The 19,509-nt window shown below is 38.3% G+C and overlaps 2 protein-coding genes across 11 annotated transcripts in view; one reads left to right on the top strand and one right to left on the bottom strand.

The window, feature by feature from the left end:
• Positions 1 to 19,509, bottom strand: part of LOC135948114 (inactive dipeptidyl peptidase 10-like) — a 159,733-nt gene that overhangs the window by 70,561 nt on the left and 69,663 nt on the right. The window lies entirely within an intron of this gene.
• LOC135948540 (uncharacterized) lies at positions 2,336 to 11,327 on the top strand. Of its 6 annotated transcripts, none has more exons than XM_065497860.1 (15): positions 2,336 to 3,612; positions 3,869 to 4,912; positions 4,965 to 5,123; positions 5,180 to 5,221; positions 5,272 to 5,328; positions 5,382 to 5,435; positions 5,493 to 5,648; positions 5,704 to 5,775; positions 5,825 to 5,938; positions 5,996 to 6,046; positions 6,099 to 6,209; positions 6,273 to 6,314; positions 6,883 to 10,179; positions 10,247 to 10,404; positions 10,466 to 11,327. In XM_065497860.1, exons 1-15 carry the CDS (start codon positions 3,379 to 3,381, stop codon positions 11,220 to 11,222), a joined length of 6,348 nt encoding a protein of 2,115 aa, XP_065353932.1. In that variant the 5' UTR covers positions 2,336 to 3,378; the 3' UTR covers positions 11,223 to 11,327. The 6 variants fall into 6 exon arrangements, with proteins under 6 accessions (XP_065353932.1, XP_065353931.1, XP_065353930.1 ...); XM_065497859.1 differs by having other exon boundaries at positions 6,270 to 6,314; XM_065497858.1 differs by having other exon boundaries at positions 6,099 to 6,314.

Below are 19,509 nucleotides of genomic sequence, written 5' to 3'. Positions count from 1 at the left end.
TTTCTATAATAACCCAGCTAATTAATTTATGTAACGGAAGGATTATTTTGAAACTCCGTGGCTAACATGCAAATCCACGATCAATTTGGCAGCAAACGACGCATAGGGTAAATAACAATTTGAGCCAACAGCTCGGCGGTGTGTGTTAACCTCTTTAAAGCCATCATTCGGAAATCAAAATTACACCGGCACCACCGTTCACCATCATCCCCAAGGTAATTGCCCTAAATTAGCACTTTGCCATGCATTGTAATTAGCCCGATTGAATAATTTATTTCTCCCCCGACTCGGCGTGCACAGTATTTTTCGTTGCGCATTCATATTTCACAAATTAGCCGGCAGGATTTAATATGCACTCCATTGTTGCGAGTAATTATTAGTCGGGTGCGTGATTGCAAAGCATTCATGTGAGATGCACACGCGACATCACGTCTCACGAGATTCGCTTTGAATTTGCTAACAGGCATGACGAGCGAGCTGTTGCTTGGCTAGACCCTAGAGATTGAGACATTCCACGAAAACTGCTGATACTCCAGGGACCGCACTGTAATTTCTCAAGCAGCATTTCGTAGTAATAAAATTTTATAACCGTTAATCTCCAAATTATAATTTAATATGATTTACGTCAAACGAAAATTGGGAATGATTAAAATAATTCAAGGAACTAATAAATATATGCTGATCGCGTGAGAAATTTGAGAAATGACTTTAATTGGCTTCACTCGGCTGGCAACTTGCAAAAAGTAGAGGACTGGTTAATTCTAGGCTAATCACGAGCGAACAGCGTGGCATATGGGGTGTAAATCCCCGAGATAGAGCCGCTCGCACGTCGGCTATAAATATCCCACAACTATTTCTCAAGCGATTTATTCAAAATCCTCTACTTTTTGCGCCATCGCCTCGGGACTTAACACTCATTTTCTCAGCCAACTTTCAAGTCAGGGGCGTGACTAAAAAAGAAGTGGCTCTCCATGCACCGTCCTTTGATAGCACGAAATAATTTACTCCCTCCCGCGGCGTGTTTCATTTAAAATGTGACCCTCTTTTCCGCTGTTATCAATAAATTCTAATGTTCCAGGACACACAGCGCTGCCGGCATATTCTTTATTGTTAAAAATGGACGTACTACCGATCCACGCATTTGTACGAAACGGTGCAACGGCTTTCATATTCTGCTCTCGCTTCATCATCAAAGAGATTTACTCGTTTAGCCTTTTGACTGGCGAATTACAGAGCAGACAGCCTCATTTAAGTTCCGCGTTGCGAAAAATGAAATTTTTACGAGTGGGCTGTGTGGCATATACAAAAAAAAACACAAGGCTGTCGTCCAGAGGAATTTTTAATTTGGTGCGCCCGAGAGATGGAAATCAACTGGCTTTAATTAGGTCGGCCGCATGCCCTAATCATAATAAACCAGCGCGGCGTTTCCATATTGACTCATCTGCCGTGCAAAAGAACAGCAGCGTTCCCGCTCCCGGCAACGAGGTGCGTCTAAATAAATCAATATTTATGTGTGGTGTGCGTCGCGTTTTTAGCCCCAAATAGCGAAAGCAGGAGGCTGCTTTATCAGGCCAATCTCTCTCGAGACGCTCTGGCATATTGTCGTCACGTAAAACAAATGGCGACACTAACAGCCTCCAAATTATCAGCGGAATTCTTTTTCACCCCCGTCAGTTTGGCCCAAGGAGGGGACCGGAACACGCGCAAGAAGAATATAAGATGGATAGGAAACTGGCAAAAAAGCCGATTTCCTATCCACCTTGGTGGAGGGGTGGGTATGGGGAGAGGTCAATCCTTATTGGGTATGGGGAGGGAAGACTGAAGTGGTAATGTTGAAATAGTGTGCAGAGGGAGGTGGGAAAATGTCATGCTCGCTACGGTGACTGAGCGTAATCTGGATCTCGACAATATGTTGAAATAGTGCGTAAAGGGAGAATGTTCATCCTGAATATGTCATGCTCGCAAAGGGAGGCCAGAGTGCTTGCCAAAGATCCATGTTCATGGATCTTTCCAAAAAAATATGACGCGCATGCTCACAAAGGAATCACTGATGTTGGAATAAGGCAGAATGTCGTGGTGCGTGCAGAATGAAAAAACACTCGGTCTCCCCTGCAAGGAGAAAATATGAGGCGCTTGCTCACAAAGGAATCACAGATGTTGGAATAAGGCAGAATGTCGTGGTGCGTGCAGAATAAAAAAACACTCGGTATCCCCTGCAAGAAAAAATATGACTCGCTTGCTCACAAAGGAATCACAGATGTTGGAATAAGGCAGAATGTCGCAGCGTGTGCAAAGGGAGAATGAAAAAGCATTGAGTCACCCGTGCAAGGACAAAATATGACGCGCATGCTCACAAAGGAATCACAGATGTTGGAATAAGGCAGAATGTCGCAGCGTGCAAAGGGAGAATAAAAAAACACTCGGTATCCCCTGCAAGAAAAAAAAAATATGACGCGCTTGCTCGCTAAAGGAAAAAAGTGTGTGGACGTCTGCAGTGTGAAAAAATTGACTCTACTCTGTAGAACAAAAATAATTTTAAGAAATGAAAAGAGCGTCTGTTATTTTTTTATGCTCTTTATTTAGTTGAAAGTTTTACAATGTCACATATCGTATCAGGCTGTGAAATAGTGCTATTGTTGTATTGGTTTTTTGACACAAACAATTTCGTTGAATTCACGTCTAAGCCCGGATGACTTTTGTGTGGAGGGAATTTCATGAAATATTGTGAAGGTCTGGGTGTATTGACATATCACAAAAGCAAATGTATATATACACGCTCAACAAATTTCACAAGAAAACTAACATGAGAGAAAACAGTCTTTCAAAAATAAAAACGCCTATTGCAGCATCTCACAACTATTGTTGAACGAATTTCACAAGAAGGTTAAAATGAAAGAAACAGTAGGGGGCCTTTCAAAGGAAAGGTTAGGGTAAATGAGCATTGTATGTTGAAAAGTTTCACAAGAATATTAGAATGAAAGAAACAGTAGGGAGTCTTTCAAGATGAAATAAAACATACCTCGGTTCATCAATTAGAAAGTTGTCACAAGGGTGCGACCTCCAAGAGATTAGAAATGCGACTGTTGTCTAGAGGATAGGCAAGGTGTGTCTTCTTAAAAAGTAGTGGGAGGTTGAAGGCAGGTGATAGGGCGACGAAAAAATAGTAGGGGTATGAGAGGGTGTAACCACAGCCAATGGTGGAGATAGTCTATATGTATAATCCATCTGATTGGTTGAAATGCGTACCATAGATTAAATGGATAATAGGTTAAGGGATGAGCCTAAAAGGGGCAATAATTTCACACGTATACAAAATAACTATATATAAGCTGGCAAATTTGAACGCATTTGCAATATCTGCTGGATAGTCAGAGAAAGATGAAGACGTTTCTCAGAGGCAAGCCTTCACTTCGCCCCGATACGATGTCTGATCGTGGCGGTGTGCAGCCCTTAACAGAGACTCAGCTTGCTGTTAAGTCAATCTCTGTTGAGAGTCTTCCACCAGTAATTGATTTTGATACCACTGGATATGAAGACCTTGAAAACATCACAAAAGATCTCCAAGATTTGTTACAAGCCGAAAACTACAACTTTAATGATGTGCAGCAAATTGTGAGTACTATATAAGAACTATTATATTAAATAACTGTGAATCTATGTTACAAACTCAAGAGTAGTTACCAAATATTTAATGATCAAGATAAAAATCTACACACCCAAACTATTTTTCTGTTTGGTTTTGTAACCTTTCATTTAATATATAAAAATAAGATCAAACTTTATTCTTAACATCTGTCATGTAAACTTTAGTTCTGAGTAACAAAAAAAAAAAAAAAACGTTTTGAATAACTAAAAAACTTTGTTGCAGGAGCCGAGTAATTCAGATTTTGGTGGCCTCAACGTTTATTCAGTCGATGAGGTTTCTAAGCTAGCTCGGATCACGCCGTTAGCTGATGTGAGTGTAAATTGTGGCAGTGTCTCAGTACCCTACACTGAAGAGACCCGACCTACGGAGAACGTGCAGCCGATGGATCTAGGCGGCATTCAAGAAGCGCCACAACCCATTTCTTCCGTTATCGGGTCATCGGTGTTAGTTGAGGGGGGTGTAAATTGTGGCAGTGTCTCAGTTCCCTACACTGAAGAGGCACGACCTACGGAGAACGTGCAGCCGATGGATCTAGGCGGCATTCAAGAAGCGCCACAACCCATTTCTTCCGTTATCGGGCCATCGGTGTTAGCTGCGGTGGGTGTAAACTGTGGCAGTGTCTCAGTTCCCTACACTGAAGAGGCCCGACCTACGGAGAACGTGCAGCCGATGGATCTAGGCGGCATTCAAGAAGCGCCACAACACATTTCTTCCGTCAATATGCAAGACGAATATGCAAGGAGGAGTTTAAATGAAGAATCCATTGGTACAATGCGAGTACCTTTACAAGAAATAAATCAAAACGAAACCACCCAAGATCCAGAACTCCAAGCTAAAATAAAAAGTATGAGAGAACGTATACAAGACCTGTGCGCCCAAATTCAGACATATAATGGTGAGGCCGAAAAGCACCTAAACGAAATCGGTAAAAAACGAGAAGACCAAGCTGCGACTATCACCCACAATCATCAAATCGTGAAGGATATTCAGGATGCATGCTCGGCGGTTGCAGAAAAATTGAAGAAGGAGGAAGAGCAGTTGAAGGAGAAAGAGGAGAGAAAAAAACAGCGTGACAACGCTGAAGATGTGCTTAAACAATTACTGGCGGAGAAAAAAAATATTGATAAGAATATAGAAGACAAGAGGAGAATAATATCAAGCTACAAAAAATTCAACGATCAGGGTTGTCAACAGAGGGTGAAGCAGTACCAAGATGAAATCAAGAGTAAAAAAGAAAAACTCAAAGAAATGCAAGAAAATAAATCTGTAAGTATTTTTTCAAAAAAATCCATGTGAAACTATTTGTATTCTATTTCAGTACGTTGATGACCTAAACCAATCGTTAAAAGAAAATGATGCTCAATATGAGAAGTTAAAGAAACTTGCAATCGCCGCGCAAAGAGACTTTACAAAACGTGCTGAAAGTGAGATTGACTTCCTGAAAAAAGAGCTCAACACGGCAACTAAACCAAAAAAGGTAGATAATGCCTTTTTCATACACTTTAAACACATACTAATTTTAAAATATTGCAGAGGTCGCTGTCGCTATCAAAGAACCAGCCGTTAAAGAATAAGGTAGTATATTTAATAGTAAATTCTGAATATGATTTAATAAAAATGTTTAGAGGGCAAAGCTAACTGAGGATTCTACTGGAGACCCTGCGGTGCCATCAACGTCACGGGTAAGTTCAGTTTATATATAAAATTATTCACAGGCTAAAAATATTTTTAACAGGCTCACGACAGCGTTGATATGGGATCTCTTCAACCTAGTGTGACAGATAGAAATGTGAGTATTCCTCTTATTTACGCTTTTATATTTCATTGACATCATCTCTCTTTATAGCCAACACAAAAAGATGTGCCAGAGGCCACTAGTACAACCGCAGACGAAAGCATTCCGAAGAAAATAAAAAAGAGAATCGAAGCTCAATCATATAAGGAACAGATAGAACACCTCGGAATTTTAACATCAATCAACACTGCTATCAGGGTGCATGCCGTGAGAAAAAAAAAATGAAAAAAAAAGTATTATTCCTAACTTATATTTATTTTAGGGTCTCGATCCTGAAGGTAGAAAATACAGTCAGCTTAACACAAACGTGAATGCCATTGCGGTAGTCAGAAAGGTAAAATAATTTCACCTAAAAGCGCTTTGGTTCTTATAAATATTTATAGGCGGAAACTGACGTCTTGAGAGCAACCATGACTGCCCTTCAAAAGCAACACGGGATTAAAAGAAAAGATCTCAAACCGGCTGCCGATAAATTTCTAGAGAACCTAGAAATAAAAGTAAGCGGTATTGTACACTCTCTAATCCAAATAATAATAATGCATTTCACGTTCTAGCCTCGTAAAGGATTTGAAAAAGTTGATGAGTGCGTTAACACGTTTGCTATGGTGAGTTACAATTAAACATACGCATGTACAAATCTAATGATTTTTATTTTAGAAACTGGCCACAACTCACAAAAACATTTGTTCGTTATTCCGTGATGTGGCCCATAAACTGAAGAACCAACTGGACAATGATGTATTTGAAGAGTTTTCAGAGTATTGCAAGGTGAATAGCAAAAAATATATATATCAAGTAACCAATATAATGGATCTTTTTCTGTTAAAGCAGGACACGAAAAACCAACTTGGGGAAGCTTCAGCACCTAATCAGGTAAAGAAGAAGAAGAAACTTTTTAATAAATAGTGGTACTGGAAAAATCACTCATGGCTCATCAAACATATTTCCTTGTGTAGAAAATAAATGAAATAAAAAAAAAAATATTGTTTTTGTTGCCAAACAAACTTTACATAAAATGTTAAAGACACTTTACTATCTCAAAAATTTACTTCAAATTCAGTAAAAACTAAATAATTTAATAAAATGAACCTCTGGCTAGAAAAAATATTAAGAATAAGTTATTTGCAGATTGATCGAAAATCAGAGAAAATAAATTTTATGTAGAAAAAAAGGAAAAAACTTTTTTCGAGTGTTTTTTGAGCTATGAGTTATTTGTCTTTACTACGCTGAAAATCTAGTATCTATATTTTGACATCACTTTATTATCGCTGAAATTTTATAGATTGCACTTTTTTATGCGTCTGCATAGCCCAGAGATTTCACATAACGCTAGTTCCAGCAGTGACAGTAAATTAATATTATTGTGCATAAAGTGATTCAATAATATGAGACATTAACTTTTCTCTTTTTAAGAAGTTTACTAAATGTTATTTACTCGCAGGTTGGATTAGGAGCGACGAATCGTGAAAATACACCACTGACACCCAGAGAACATGAAATGCAGCGTCTAGAAAAAATTATTGAAGGTGCGCGTGAGTTAAATTCTAACGACTCGCAAATAGAGGAATTGATAAATTTAGAACCTGTTGAAGGACCTCGAGACGGAGCAAAATCATTCAAAATAACAAGTAGGGCTATTCGTACTCTTGAACAGTTCAAAATGCGGTATACTAAATGCAAAGTTGAAGTGCTAAACATTAAACCACAACCACAAATGTCCTTTTTGCTAGCCCTTGTTGATTGCGCCGAGTACATGATCGAAGATGTACACAATCTTGATTTTATAGGGTTTGTGATCTCTACAAACCAAGACCAGACATTGACGATACCTTTTATTCGACGGGGTCAATTCTCCCCAGAAGTAATAACAAATCAAGTCCAATCATTCGCCCAGTCTGCAAGAGAATTTGTAGCTAGTAACTCGTTTCAACTTGACGTAATAGTGGCAGCCGATCTGCACGGCGGGGGTGGTCGATTTAAACAAAACCTTAACGCTACTGAACAGAGATCTATTGTTACATCGAAAAACCATAAAAGGAATGGTATGCTCTCAGAAGCATTACGTGCTGGGAAGTTTGATGTAAACATTCAACAAAAAATGTGTGTATTGTTTGCAGTTGTTACTGGTAAAAAATTTTGCGAGTATAAGGAAAAGTTGAAAATTGTGGGAAATGATCCTAATGCAAATCAGAGTAGAAAAATTGAACTAGATAATGAGTGGAAAGATGTAACCAAGCAACAGTCACGAGACTTTGTTAATGACGTAATGTGGTTTCTCAAAAATTTAAACTTGTCTCTGGAGGAAGGTGCCGGTACCGAACACCTCAAAAGAATTCAACAGCTTTTGGGAAACGACTATAAATTAATTGTTTACTCGGGCCATTCAAACGAATCTCGTTCGTTCGGTTCAGCTTATTCGCCAGGAGATGAATCTAAAAAGCATATTTATCTAGCCTACGACCAAGAGACACATCATTATGATATGATGAAAAACCCTGCAAGTTATCTTTTGACAAGAATATACTGCACGTTTTGCGAAAAAGGGCTTTTTAACGAACGTCACACTGACTGCCCTGGATCAAAATGCACCAAGTGCAACCTTGCGTGTAAGTCAGACGTTCGATTACCTGAGAAAAGAAAATGTGACGACTGCAATTTTGAATTCTTGACAAATATGTGTTTTGAGGGGCACAAAGAGCATAGGAAATGCGAAGAGAGGAAAATATGCCGAAAATGTTGCTTGCTTATCGATTACAAGCTTTTAAACGGAAAGAACCATATTTGTAACACGCGCCACTGCCAAAATTGTGAAAAATTCGTAAAACTTCCACACGTCTGCTACATCCGCAAACCTAGACCTAGCAAGAATCTCGAGGAGAAAGATAGCAATACTTTAATAACTTTTGCTGATTTTGAATGTACACAGCACGATGAGGTGCTTGCAGACAATCGCGATGGAGTACGCAGAATCCATAGAGTGAATTTAGTCTGTTCTCAAACGGTATGTAAAAATTGTCGAGACAGAGAGATTAACGACGAAGATCCACAATGCGAAGTATGTGGAATGCGCGAATTATGCATTTCGAATATTAACGATCCTAACTTGAACGTCGTCAAAGCTTTTCTCGAAATGCTTAATGAAAAAAGCAGTGGGAAACATCGACCTGACAATGCGAAGGGTAGTTTATTAGACCATGTGTGCTTGTTTCACAATCTTAAAGGTTATGACGGTGTCTTAATATTGAACGAAATACTGCGAAGCAACAAATGGACCGTGAAATCTGTAATACTTAATGGATTAACCGTAATGCAGCTGGAGATTGTGTACATTGAGTCAGGCGTAAGAATTACGTTTAAGGATTTCATAAATTTTGTGCCATGCAGTCTTAGCAAATTACCAAAAGCATTCAAACTGAGCAATGATTTAGCAAAAGGATATTTCCCGCATTTGTTCAATCGACCAGAAAATTACACGTATAGAGAAAAAAGATTACCGGCATTGGAATTCTATGACCCGACAAATATGGGCGTTTCCCAATACGAGGCATTTATAGCTTGGTATGAAAAAGAAGTGAGGCGTCTAGAGGAATCAGAGGATGAAGTGTTTGATTTCCCTGCTGAGATTGTAAAGTACTGCAAAAACGACGTGACAATTTTGAGACAGGCTGCATTACAATTTAGTTCATTCTTCGAGACTTATGCGTGTAGTCCTTTTCTTGAATCAATAACGATTGCTTCCCTTGTAAGTCTTTTGTATAGAAGAAACTTTTACAAACCAAAATCTATAGGATTGATACCGCGGAGTGATTCATATAGAACCACCCAAAGTAAGGAAGCTTTGATGTATTTTAGATATTTAGAAACCGAACAAAACCTTGTCAATCTCAAGCACGCTGGCAATGGTCAAGAAGAGATAGTCGGAGGATATCCTGTTGACGCACTTGACACATCAACTAATACTGTATACCAATATATGGGTGACTACTGGCATTTCTGTCCAGATTGCTACCCAGACGACGAAAAGGCCAACTTCGAGGCTAAAAAACAATACGAATCTGGAATGGCTAGACGGCAGGCAACATTTATGCGAACCAGAACGCTGGAAAAATTGAACTACAAGGTTGTAGAGATGTATGGATGTAAATTTAAGGCATTATTGAAAGATCAACCACAAGTTAAGGAGAGATTACTGAAAGATCCGATTGTTCAAAAAGGATATTTGCATGCAAGAAATTGCCTTAGCGGTGGTCGTACTAATAGTGTTATTTTGTGGCACGAATGTGGGCCTGACGAGGAAATTAATTATTATGATTTTACCTCGCTCTATCCGACCACACAAAAATACTGTGAGTACATTGTAGGTCATCCTACCGTGTACACTACAAATTTCCCTAGTCTCGACTCTGTAAAGGGATTTGTTTTCTGTAGAGTGCTGCCTCCAGATTCTCTTTACCACCCTGTACTACCACAAAAAGTTGGAGATAAACTTTTATTCCATCTCTGTAAAAAATGTGCTGCTCAAAAAAATCACAACTCTCCATACTGCACCCACACCGACGAGGAAAGATCATTCGATGGCTCTTGGAGTTCGTGGGAGCTGAACTTGGCTAGGAAATTTGGATACAAGATCACTGAAATTTACGAAATCTGGCACTACGAGAAAACAACCAAGTACAAGAAGGATGAAGATGAAGGCCTTTTCACCAGTTTTGTAAATGCTTTCCTAAAATTAAAGCAGGTAAAAATCTCTTAATAAATGTACTACTTATGCAGCATAGCTTAATTCACTCGTTTCTGATTTTAAGGAAGCATCAGGTTGGCCAGAAAACAACATGTCTAGCGAGGACAAGAAAAAATACATCGAGTCATATGCGATCGAAGAAAGCATTGATCTGGACGAGAGTAAAATCGAAAAGAATGAGGTCATAAGAACTGTAGCAAAACTCTGCCTTAATTCGTTATGGTGAGCAATTTTAACTATAGCTAAACTATTTAGGATAATTTATATCTGCAACTTGTTATAGGGGGAAATTTGGACAAAACGCAAGAAGCAAAACAGCAATCATTGAGGATCGCAGCAGGCTCCTTGAACTTCTCTCTGCCCCTAACGTCACTGTGACCAATATTATGTGTGATGCAACATCCAAAGTAGTAGTTCAGTACAATGACGATCAGGATACTTTGAATAATGTAAATGTTTTGGTAGCAGCGTTGACTACTAGTCACGCAAGAATTATGCTATACCAGCTTTTACACATTCTAGGTAAGAAGGTTCTAGCATTTGACACCGATAGCGTTATTTACACTCAAAAGAAAGGAACACCTCTGCTTAAAACCGGTCGATTCTTAGGGTGTTTGACAGATGAAGTAGCCGAATATGGTGAGGGTTCCAAAATAACCAAATACGCATCTCTTGGTCCTAAAAACTATTGTTTTGTTGTACAAAAACCAGACGGAACTTGCAAAGAAGTGAGAAAATGTAAGGGTATAACATTGAAACAAAATAATATTCAGGAAACTAGCATGGAGTCAATTGAAAAATTGCTTAACGGAGAGGTTGATGAAATCAATATTCAAATTCACAATAAAATTCAAAGATCATCCGATTTCCAAATTTATTCGGAAGATGGTACTAAGAAAATGCGATTGGTCTATGATAAAAGAGCATTGATTTCCAAATATGAAACAATCCCTTGGGGCACAAAGAGGGGTGCTAAAGAACCTATCCCCGATGAAAATATTGTGATTGATGACTGGAATATTAGAAACCATATCCCTTGAATTGGACATGCAATACAGCTCCGTTTATTTGTATTGATTTTGTAAATTTATTGAACATCAGATTTGTAGAATGTAAGTTTGTAATAAATAGAACACGATTTGAAAATTAAATGTATATTGTTTCAATGATTTCCACAAATAGTTAAAGATTTACAAACTAGATTTTCATGTAAAACAAAAATAAGTTGCTATTGAAAAATTTGTATAATCTTCAAGTTGAAAGTTGCTAAAGGTTTTTTGTCTTCTTCTTATGTAGTCGTTAGGAAAATTTTAAAATAAAAAATGTTTGGTTTTAAATTTTGAAAGAAATTTATTGGTTGCAAATACAGATTATTTCTCATTGTTTACAAAAGTATACATGCAGAATCTCTTTAGTTCGTAGAAGATGCGTATATAGTCGATGTGCGGTTCTTCTGAGATTGGAATAAACTTCACTTCTTCGCTCCTCAGGGCTGTTAGATATTCCTCGAGCTGATTCAGATCCAACGCTTGATCCAGGTTGAAGTTTTTGCCCACAACATCCTTAAGAGATTGATACATCGTGTCGATTTCTCCAGAAATGTTATCCAGGTGATTGTAGACGTGAAGAAGCAGAGGCTGGATGGAATACAAAAATTTCCAAGTGTGGTGATTGATGAGAAGGTTGTTGCTATCGCCAAGTCCGCTCTGTGTACGTATGTACAGAGATTGGTGATTGTAGTGAATCCCCAGTTCACCAATTTCTCGTTGTCCAAACTGAATGGATTTGATGTGTGAGCGCTCACGTACAGGCGTGTTGAAATGCTCGTTGATGCACGTGAAGGTTCCCAGGAATCTTTCTGTTGCACTTGGATTCAGCTTCACACCAACAAATCCAGGCTTTCTGATCACCAGTGTCGGCTTGAAGTTGTATTCCGGATCAGCTGCTAGCACAACATGTTTTGTTGCACCCTTGTTGATCGGCCAAATATGTCTCAGTACACATTCGGTCCGGTCGTGACATTCGTATGATTTTGCTTGAGTCTTCTCTGGGTGTGCAGAATCCTTATTCCCATTACTGCTTGAAGGATAAGGCTTGAATCGGCTGTTGAACATTTTCTTGGAGGCCATTGCTACAGATGACGTTCCTGCTGTCAAGTCTCAGACGTAACTGATAAAATTCATACTCTGATGCTTGATTTATATCATGGGGGTGCTCCATGAAAAGAGCAGAGGAAAGTTAAAAAAGAGTGGGGAACAATTTTAAATCTAGAATTCAATTTTTAAATTGTCCACAAGTGCTTTGGTAGCGTCTGCAATGAAGGCGTCATTAGCTTTCTTATCTGTACCCAAATATTTTTTAAATGGTCTTATGTACCCCATTTTTTGTGCTAGAAATAATAAAACATAACCGCCACAAACTGTTGAGTCGATTTCTTGATAGCATCGTGAATTATAGCTGAAGCTACCATATTTATTTATGAATTTTACGTGTGAATCGATAAAAGGTTCTAATCCATACGAATCAAAAAACTGTGGTTTCCCTCTTTTCGGAACGTAAAAGGCAACCCAATGCCCTATCGGAACACTAGCGTTTTCAGTATGTAAAATAAAAGCCATAGGTTTACATCTATCTCTAGGTATTCGGTCAGCAGAATAAACACCTACGCTGTGCTTATTGTTTGTTTGGTCGTTTATTTTTCTCAAACAAGTTTTTAATGTCTGGCTGTCCATCTATCCAATTTTTTATGAACGTTGCTGCAGCTTCGGCACAATGCGTGACGTCTGAAAAATGTAGCTTGCAGGGTGGACCGATATTATTATTTCTAATGCTCGGACAGCCGTAAAAACTTATATCTACTACGGTTCGGTTTAAAATTTGTGAAAGATATAAAGATTTCTCAGATCCTTTAGTCAATATGTGATCAAATTCTCTGGCAATCTCTGAGAAATGCAGAATGAAGTCTGACAATGTGCAACTTCCTACACTAAAAGGAATATGATGATATTTGAAAGTGTTCCAATTTATTATTTTCTGATCTTTAGCATTGAATTCATGTAGAGGCTTTGTTGATTTTATCAAATATTTTGAAGCTATTCCCTTTCCTAGTAAATATACCTCCTTGGGTAAAAATCCAAATTCAGTAGTGCTGTAACCTTGCACCTCTACGATCAAGAACATTTTGATCACTAAATTAAATCAACGATCGTCTATCTTTTATACTGAATTAGAATCTCGCGATTTCTGTCAATTTCAATCATATCGGGTATTTCTGAGTGACATATCACGTTAACAACATAGGGCAATGCAGCAGAAAAAGTTATTTCCAATCTTACGTTTCCTTGCTGCGGCGGAGAGGAATAATCTGACGACGCGCTCTCGTTGGGTGATAAATCATAAGCGTATAAAGCGTAACCTTGTGAAAATTCTGATCTATCTACACAATAACCATCATCAATCAGACTATTACCCGTCCCTAAAAACGAGAACATGAAAGGTATTACGCAGTCGTCTCGAGCATAGTTTAATCTGTATGGACTTGAATTGACAATTTTCCCGTTGACAGATAGCGAGATTTGTGAAACATTCAGATGTTCAAATTCAAAGCAGTTTTCAACAAGCGAACCAGAGACGGCGGAATTTTTACAAAAGCCAAAAATTACTCGTGAAGGTATTCTACCGAGGAATAAATTTTCGAATGACTTTTGGAACACCCCAGCGGGTATAGTGTAATTGTGCATCTCGACTCTTTTGTAGGGATATTTAGCTGTGACAGTTTGCAATAGATTAGCATGTGCCAGCATTATTGATGGATTAACTTGGACCTTTCGCACAAATAAGGCGGCATCTAATAGTTCTATTTCAGGATTTAATCCGGGTGCTGCAACGCAGACCAATGATGCTGGATTTCTAGTAAGAGTGTATCTCAAATCAATCTCATTTAACAAGAGTTTTCCACAATTACACACATCTACGTGTAGTCTACCCATCAGCTCAACTGGTTTACTCAGTCCTACATATTTCATACGATTTACGTGGCTTTTTGATGTGAGGTCGTCGAATTTACCAGCTTCGTCCATGAAATATAGAGATCCAGTTAGATGACTCTTTTTTGCAGTTTCGTTGTAATTGAAAAGATTTTCAATATACGAGCGGTAATGATTCATGCCGGAGCTGTTTGACACTGTAGTTTGGTTGAATTCTAGTTTCACGTCGCTAAACAACGAGTTTAATAAGTTGTTTACTACCGAGTAATCACCATCAGCGGCAACGAATCCACCCCCGGTGGTACCATTAATTATCCTCATCTTTACATAAAGCATTGTCTTCGACATATCTATATATGAATCGCCTGTGCCTGTCACGTTGAAGATGATAGGTCCATTATTATCGAGTGCCTGAATTGGTTTATAATACTGATAGTCTCCAGAGAGCACACTTGTCTGAACAGTCAATGGTTGAAAAATATCTAGTTCGGAGACCATCGTATCTGCAATATCAGAACCCATCTTTGCTATATTTTAGAATCCAAATAGATCTTTCCTCTTTCTCTTTTTTGATACTTTTCTTCTGATTGTGTTTGCCTTCAATTTCTTATTCTTTGCGCGCGTCTGCTTTGCTCGCTTGGCGTTGCTTGAATGACCCTTCCCTAAAGGTGTCTTCCTTTTATATCCGAGTCCTAAAAGACTCTGCACTGTTTTCGAGCCTTTTTCACCCAGATTCTTACCAGCGTTGACCATGTTTGTAGTTAAACTTTCCTTCAAATTCTTTTTATTCAACGTGTCTTTTAGTATGTTCACGCCTGTATCCAGTAGCTCCGATCCTACTGATTTGAAGCCTGATTTTAAATATGGGAAAATGCGTCTGAAGAGTCCAACAAGTGTGGAGCCAATCCCCAGTCCTTTTTGATATCTGTGTAATTTGGCTCCACCACCAACTCCTCTGGCCTGAGCCTCGTAATAAGCATAATATTTGTTTTCCATTGTCTATACACGCCTCAAGAGAAGCACTAACGTTAGAGTTCCCTGAATGAATGGGGCCTGATTGCCGTTTTCATCCCTTATATAGAAATCGATGCTTTCGAATTTATTTTTCGTCACGGGCAGAAACATTATTCTATTAAAAACTTCCTTGTTTTGGTTCCCGAATTTAGAATTTTTACGATTGACAAGAAATGACCTTAATATTTTTTCTTTTTTGTTATTGTAAATTTGATCTTCGATTAGATCCGTTGTGATCGTCAACACTTGACTATAACCTCTGGTGATATCGGGAGTGTAAGTAGAATTGAATTGCTTTGATAAGGCGTGATACGTGACGCCTCTTTGAAATCCTAGAATATCTGCAAGCTTGTCAGAAAACGTATACACAGCACGAATATATGGCGTCGTATACTTCATAGATGCAATTTCGTCTTTATAGTGCATGACAAAGAATTGTGCAGTGCCTTTATTTAATTCATCGATCAACTCTCTGGTAGTTTTATATCGACCTGGAGGGATGGTAATTTTCATAGTCTTTTTTACTTCAAAATCCGTATCCCATTTTTTTAATGACTTGTCGACTTTATTTTTCGAGAAATCAAATTTATGAACGAGAACGAAGCATTCATCTTGAATTACATTTTTAAGCGTATCAGGATAATACACTTCGCACAAGCCTACTTCATACCGACCAGTCAGCTCGACAACATTTCCCAAGTGCACTCTGAATTTAGACGTTGTATTTTGTTCGTTAAAGTGACACGGAGAATCGCTACTCAGCGTCAAGTACATGTTCTCACTCATGTTGCTTTCAGATCTGTAGCTCTAACCCAAGAATTAAATTTCGCAGGATAACCTTTCCACTTGACAAGCAGCTTCTTACTGCGGCCAATCCCCTTGCTTTCAAGTATTTGTTCAATCTTGAACTCTGTACTAGCATCAATTTTAACTCTTTGTAATTCGTTCGCGTAAAATACTCCTGTGATTTTTTCTCCAAGAGAATCTTCCAATTCGTAGACTTGTGGATTTCTTTTTATAATTTTCCTGACAATAAAATATTCGGTGGTCCAGTTTGACATGTATCCCTTTGAAAACTGCTTCTTCGAACTTACTATTTTAACACAGTCTCCGATTTTGAAAATTGACTTTTTACTGTCAGTTATGATCAGTTTTTCGTATCTTCCTTTTCCTGAATAAAGATAATCCCACACTTCTTTTGAATTCAAGGTGGTCACTTCATTTGGTGCTTTACCTATCGACGAATGTTTCGAATTATTGTAGCTATCGACAATACTTTGGATAATATCAACATATCTTTTTTTCCCAAAGTGTGTAAAATATCTATAAAGTTTATTTTTTAATGTTCTGATAAACCTTTCCACGACTGCGCATTTCGTTTCTTCGTTATCCGTAGTGATTTGCTGAATGTGGTTCTTATCTAAAACATCTTTTACGTGTTTGTTTAAAAATTCAAGACCTCTATCGTGTCTGCATTTGAGCGGTTTTCCCAAAGTTTTGAATGAATTCTCTAGAGCTACTGCCACTGTGGCACCACGTTTATCTTTTATCGGCTCAACAAAAGCTCTTTTGGAAAAGACGTCAATTACCACTAGGAGATATCTATTATTATCGTTATCAGACGCGATATTTTGAAACTCTGCTAAATCACATTCAAACTGATAGTATAATGTAGGAACATAATATCTATTCCTTTTAAATTTTCTAATTACGGGTTTGTGTAAAGTATACACATCAATTCCTTCAACCCACTTTTTAACAGTTTTGTATGGTACACCGGAGTAGGCAGAGAGTTTTTTAATGCTACTAAATCCGGCTGGACTCTTCACATCAAAGTAAATTTTGCTTAGCTTTTCGGAAGTTGCTTCTCGTACGGTGCCCATCTTGTTTCAATTCTCTTTTCAACAATTTTGTTACCTTTTGGTGTTGTAGTCCGCGGCAAACTGGTCCGTTTGGAAAGATTAGTTGTCTTTATAGCATTTTTGCAATCTGTGTTATCAACATAACTCACAGGAATTCTAATATCTTTTAGAAGATTGACAAAAACAAGCCATCCCTTAGGAGGGGCCTCGTGCTTGCTATTTGTTAAAGTATGGCTGATAAGCTCAACTATGTTTCCCACTTTACTGCCGTCGATTTTGGCCGCTCCCAAATCACTCCACTTGATTCGTGCATATTTTGAAAGCATCTGATAAATTCTCTCTGCTTTTTTTCTTTTTGCTACGGCTGTTATTCCTCCGAGAAGAGAATTCATTTTTGATATTTCCTTGCTCTCTGAATTTTGTTCATCTTCGTCTTCAGAAATATCATCATGCGGCAATGAAACTGTGAAATCTCTTTTAGTTCTTTCCTTCAACGACATAAATCTCTGCAAAATTTGTTCATATTTGAACCATTTATCTACATCGTTTAAGGATTTGTCATTCAAAATCTTTTTAATCTCATTATCCATAAGGTTATAGTCTCCTGCTGGAGCAGGAGCTTTAGGAATTTCAGAGTAATTGATGTTATGGTTCTCGTATGGAACCAAAATCATCTTCTTAGCATGCATCATTGTACAAGGTGAGTTAGGACGGTGGATATTACGGGTATCAACAGTGGCAATAAAAATCCACCAGCCTGTTTTATGATTTTGCTTCTCTTTTTCTTAAACGACACTTTCTTGTTAGCCAAATATCTGACAACCTTTTTGTGCGGAGCTAGTTTCTTGAACTGACGCTCTGTGAGGTTTACATTGTTATTTAAGGTATTTATAGCACACTCACAAATGCATTTAATGACCTCATCGTCTGCGCTTTTTAATATTTCGCATCTCCTCGACGGTCTACTGCGGGCAATTTTCCGTAAAATTCCCGCGTGATGTTTTAGTCTCTCAACCATGGCTGATAATGGTTAGATTTATAATTTGTTGTTCTTTTTATAGTCGTTTATTTTTTGGAACGTAACAAATGGTTTGCTCGTTTGGAAATATTCGTGTTCTTATGCGATACGAGTCTAAGCAGTCTTGTGAAAAATCAAACACAATGTAACCATGAGGTGTAGATGTAGCATCGCGATAAGCTTCGATGATATAATTTGAATTTAGAGGTTCGACCTGTCGTGCTAGATGGGCTATCTGTCCTCGATCGCGAGGATTGTTAAAAACTACCATGTACTGAGAGTTTAGAGAGACGTCACGCGAGCCTTTTCCTTGATGAAAAACATTTTGTATCAGATTAAAAACTGATAAGGATCTATGGTGACTCCCTTTACTAAATATTTCCAATGTTTCTTTTTCGTATTTACCCATTAGATCATCCAATATAACCAACTTTGGACCCGAATCTATATCCGATATTTCGTCAATTCTTGGAACACCCTCAAAAAAATGTATCGGAACTTTGGTTATTCGTTGGAGTTCGGTGTGTATTTTTTGTGATATTCCATGACACCATACAATTTCGACAATTGGTGTGTCTATCATTGATTCAATGTAACTAATGAATTTCGTCACGAAAAATGATTTTCCACATGATGTAGGACCTGACACCGTACAGGTGAAAGGATGCGTCCATGGTAAAGTCATGATTGAAACTACAGCTTTTTTATTTTTAAGAGAGTATTTATTCAATGCACAAAGAACATCTAAAAAAGAGTCTGTCCGTCGTTTGTCACGTCTCTCTGAATGTATTCACACACCCTAATGGGTGGTGGGAGATTTACAGAGGTTGCATCGAAGAATAAACCCTCGCCAACAAGTTCATACTCAATGTTTTCAGCAATACGGTCGGAGACAGCAGCGATATTTTTGTAAAGAACTTCGTGTCCGTAATGACGACTTCTAGAGGCATTTCTCTTAATGACGCGATTCAATTCCCTTTTAATGATTACTTCAGACGTCAAGTGACAGTTGCAGGCAGGTGTGCGGTGTGTTTTACGTCGGCAGTAACGACACCGCTTTACCCTGCGCATGGTTGACGCAACAACGTCACGAATTACCCCATTGTATGCGTTTTCCATTGACTGGAACCAAGCGTCGATCTGAGGGATCGTGTTGTTTGCAATGTTACGTACAGCGAGAAATTGAGTGTTTGAAAGCACAACTCGGTATGGCCGTTTCACTGGTGTATTATTACTGTCATCATCATCAGATAATTCGTACTCAGTCAGAGTGAACCAGAGATTTCCATAATCATCATCACTCACTCTCAATTTAACGCCTCCGCTCGTGAATGATTTACCAGCAATAAATTGGTCTGTACTGCCTTCAAAGAATGAGTTTTGTAGATTTGTGTTCACGTCTGAGAACGAGACAAGACGTTCGTGGCACTTGATGAAAAAATGTGAC

Source organism: Cloeon dipterum, chromosome 1, assembly GCF_949628265.1.
Source record: "Cloeon dipterum chromosome 1, ieCloDipt1.1, whole genome shotgun sequence".
In the NCBI taxonomy this organism is placed as follows: domain Eukaryota; kingdom Metazoa; phylum Arthropoda; class Insecta; order Ephemeroptera; family Baetidae; genus Cloeon; species Cloeon dipterum.
Note: the sequence above shows the minus strand (reverse complement) of the source record. Positions and strands in the feature narration are given on the sequence as shown.

Bases quoted from the DNA above. Each gene is read 5' to 3' on its own strand.
- LOC135948540 (XM_065497858.1), top strand. From the start codon at position 3,379: ATGAAGACGTTTCTCAGAGGCAAGCCTTCACTTCGCCCCGATACGATG. The intron at 5,124-5,179 runs GTAGATAATGCC...AAAATATTGCAG, and splicing joins CGGCAACTAAACCAAAAAAG to AGGTCGCTGTCGCTATCAAA. The intron at 10,180-10,246 runs GTAAAAATCTCT...TCTGATTTTAAG, and splicing joins CTTTCCTAAAATTAAAGCAG to GAAGCATCAGGTTGGCCAGA.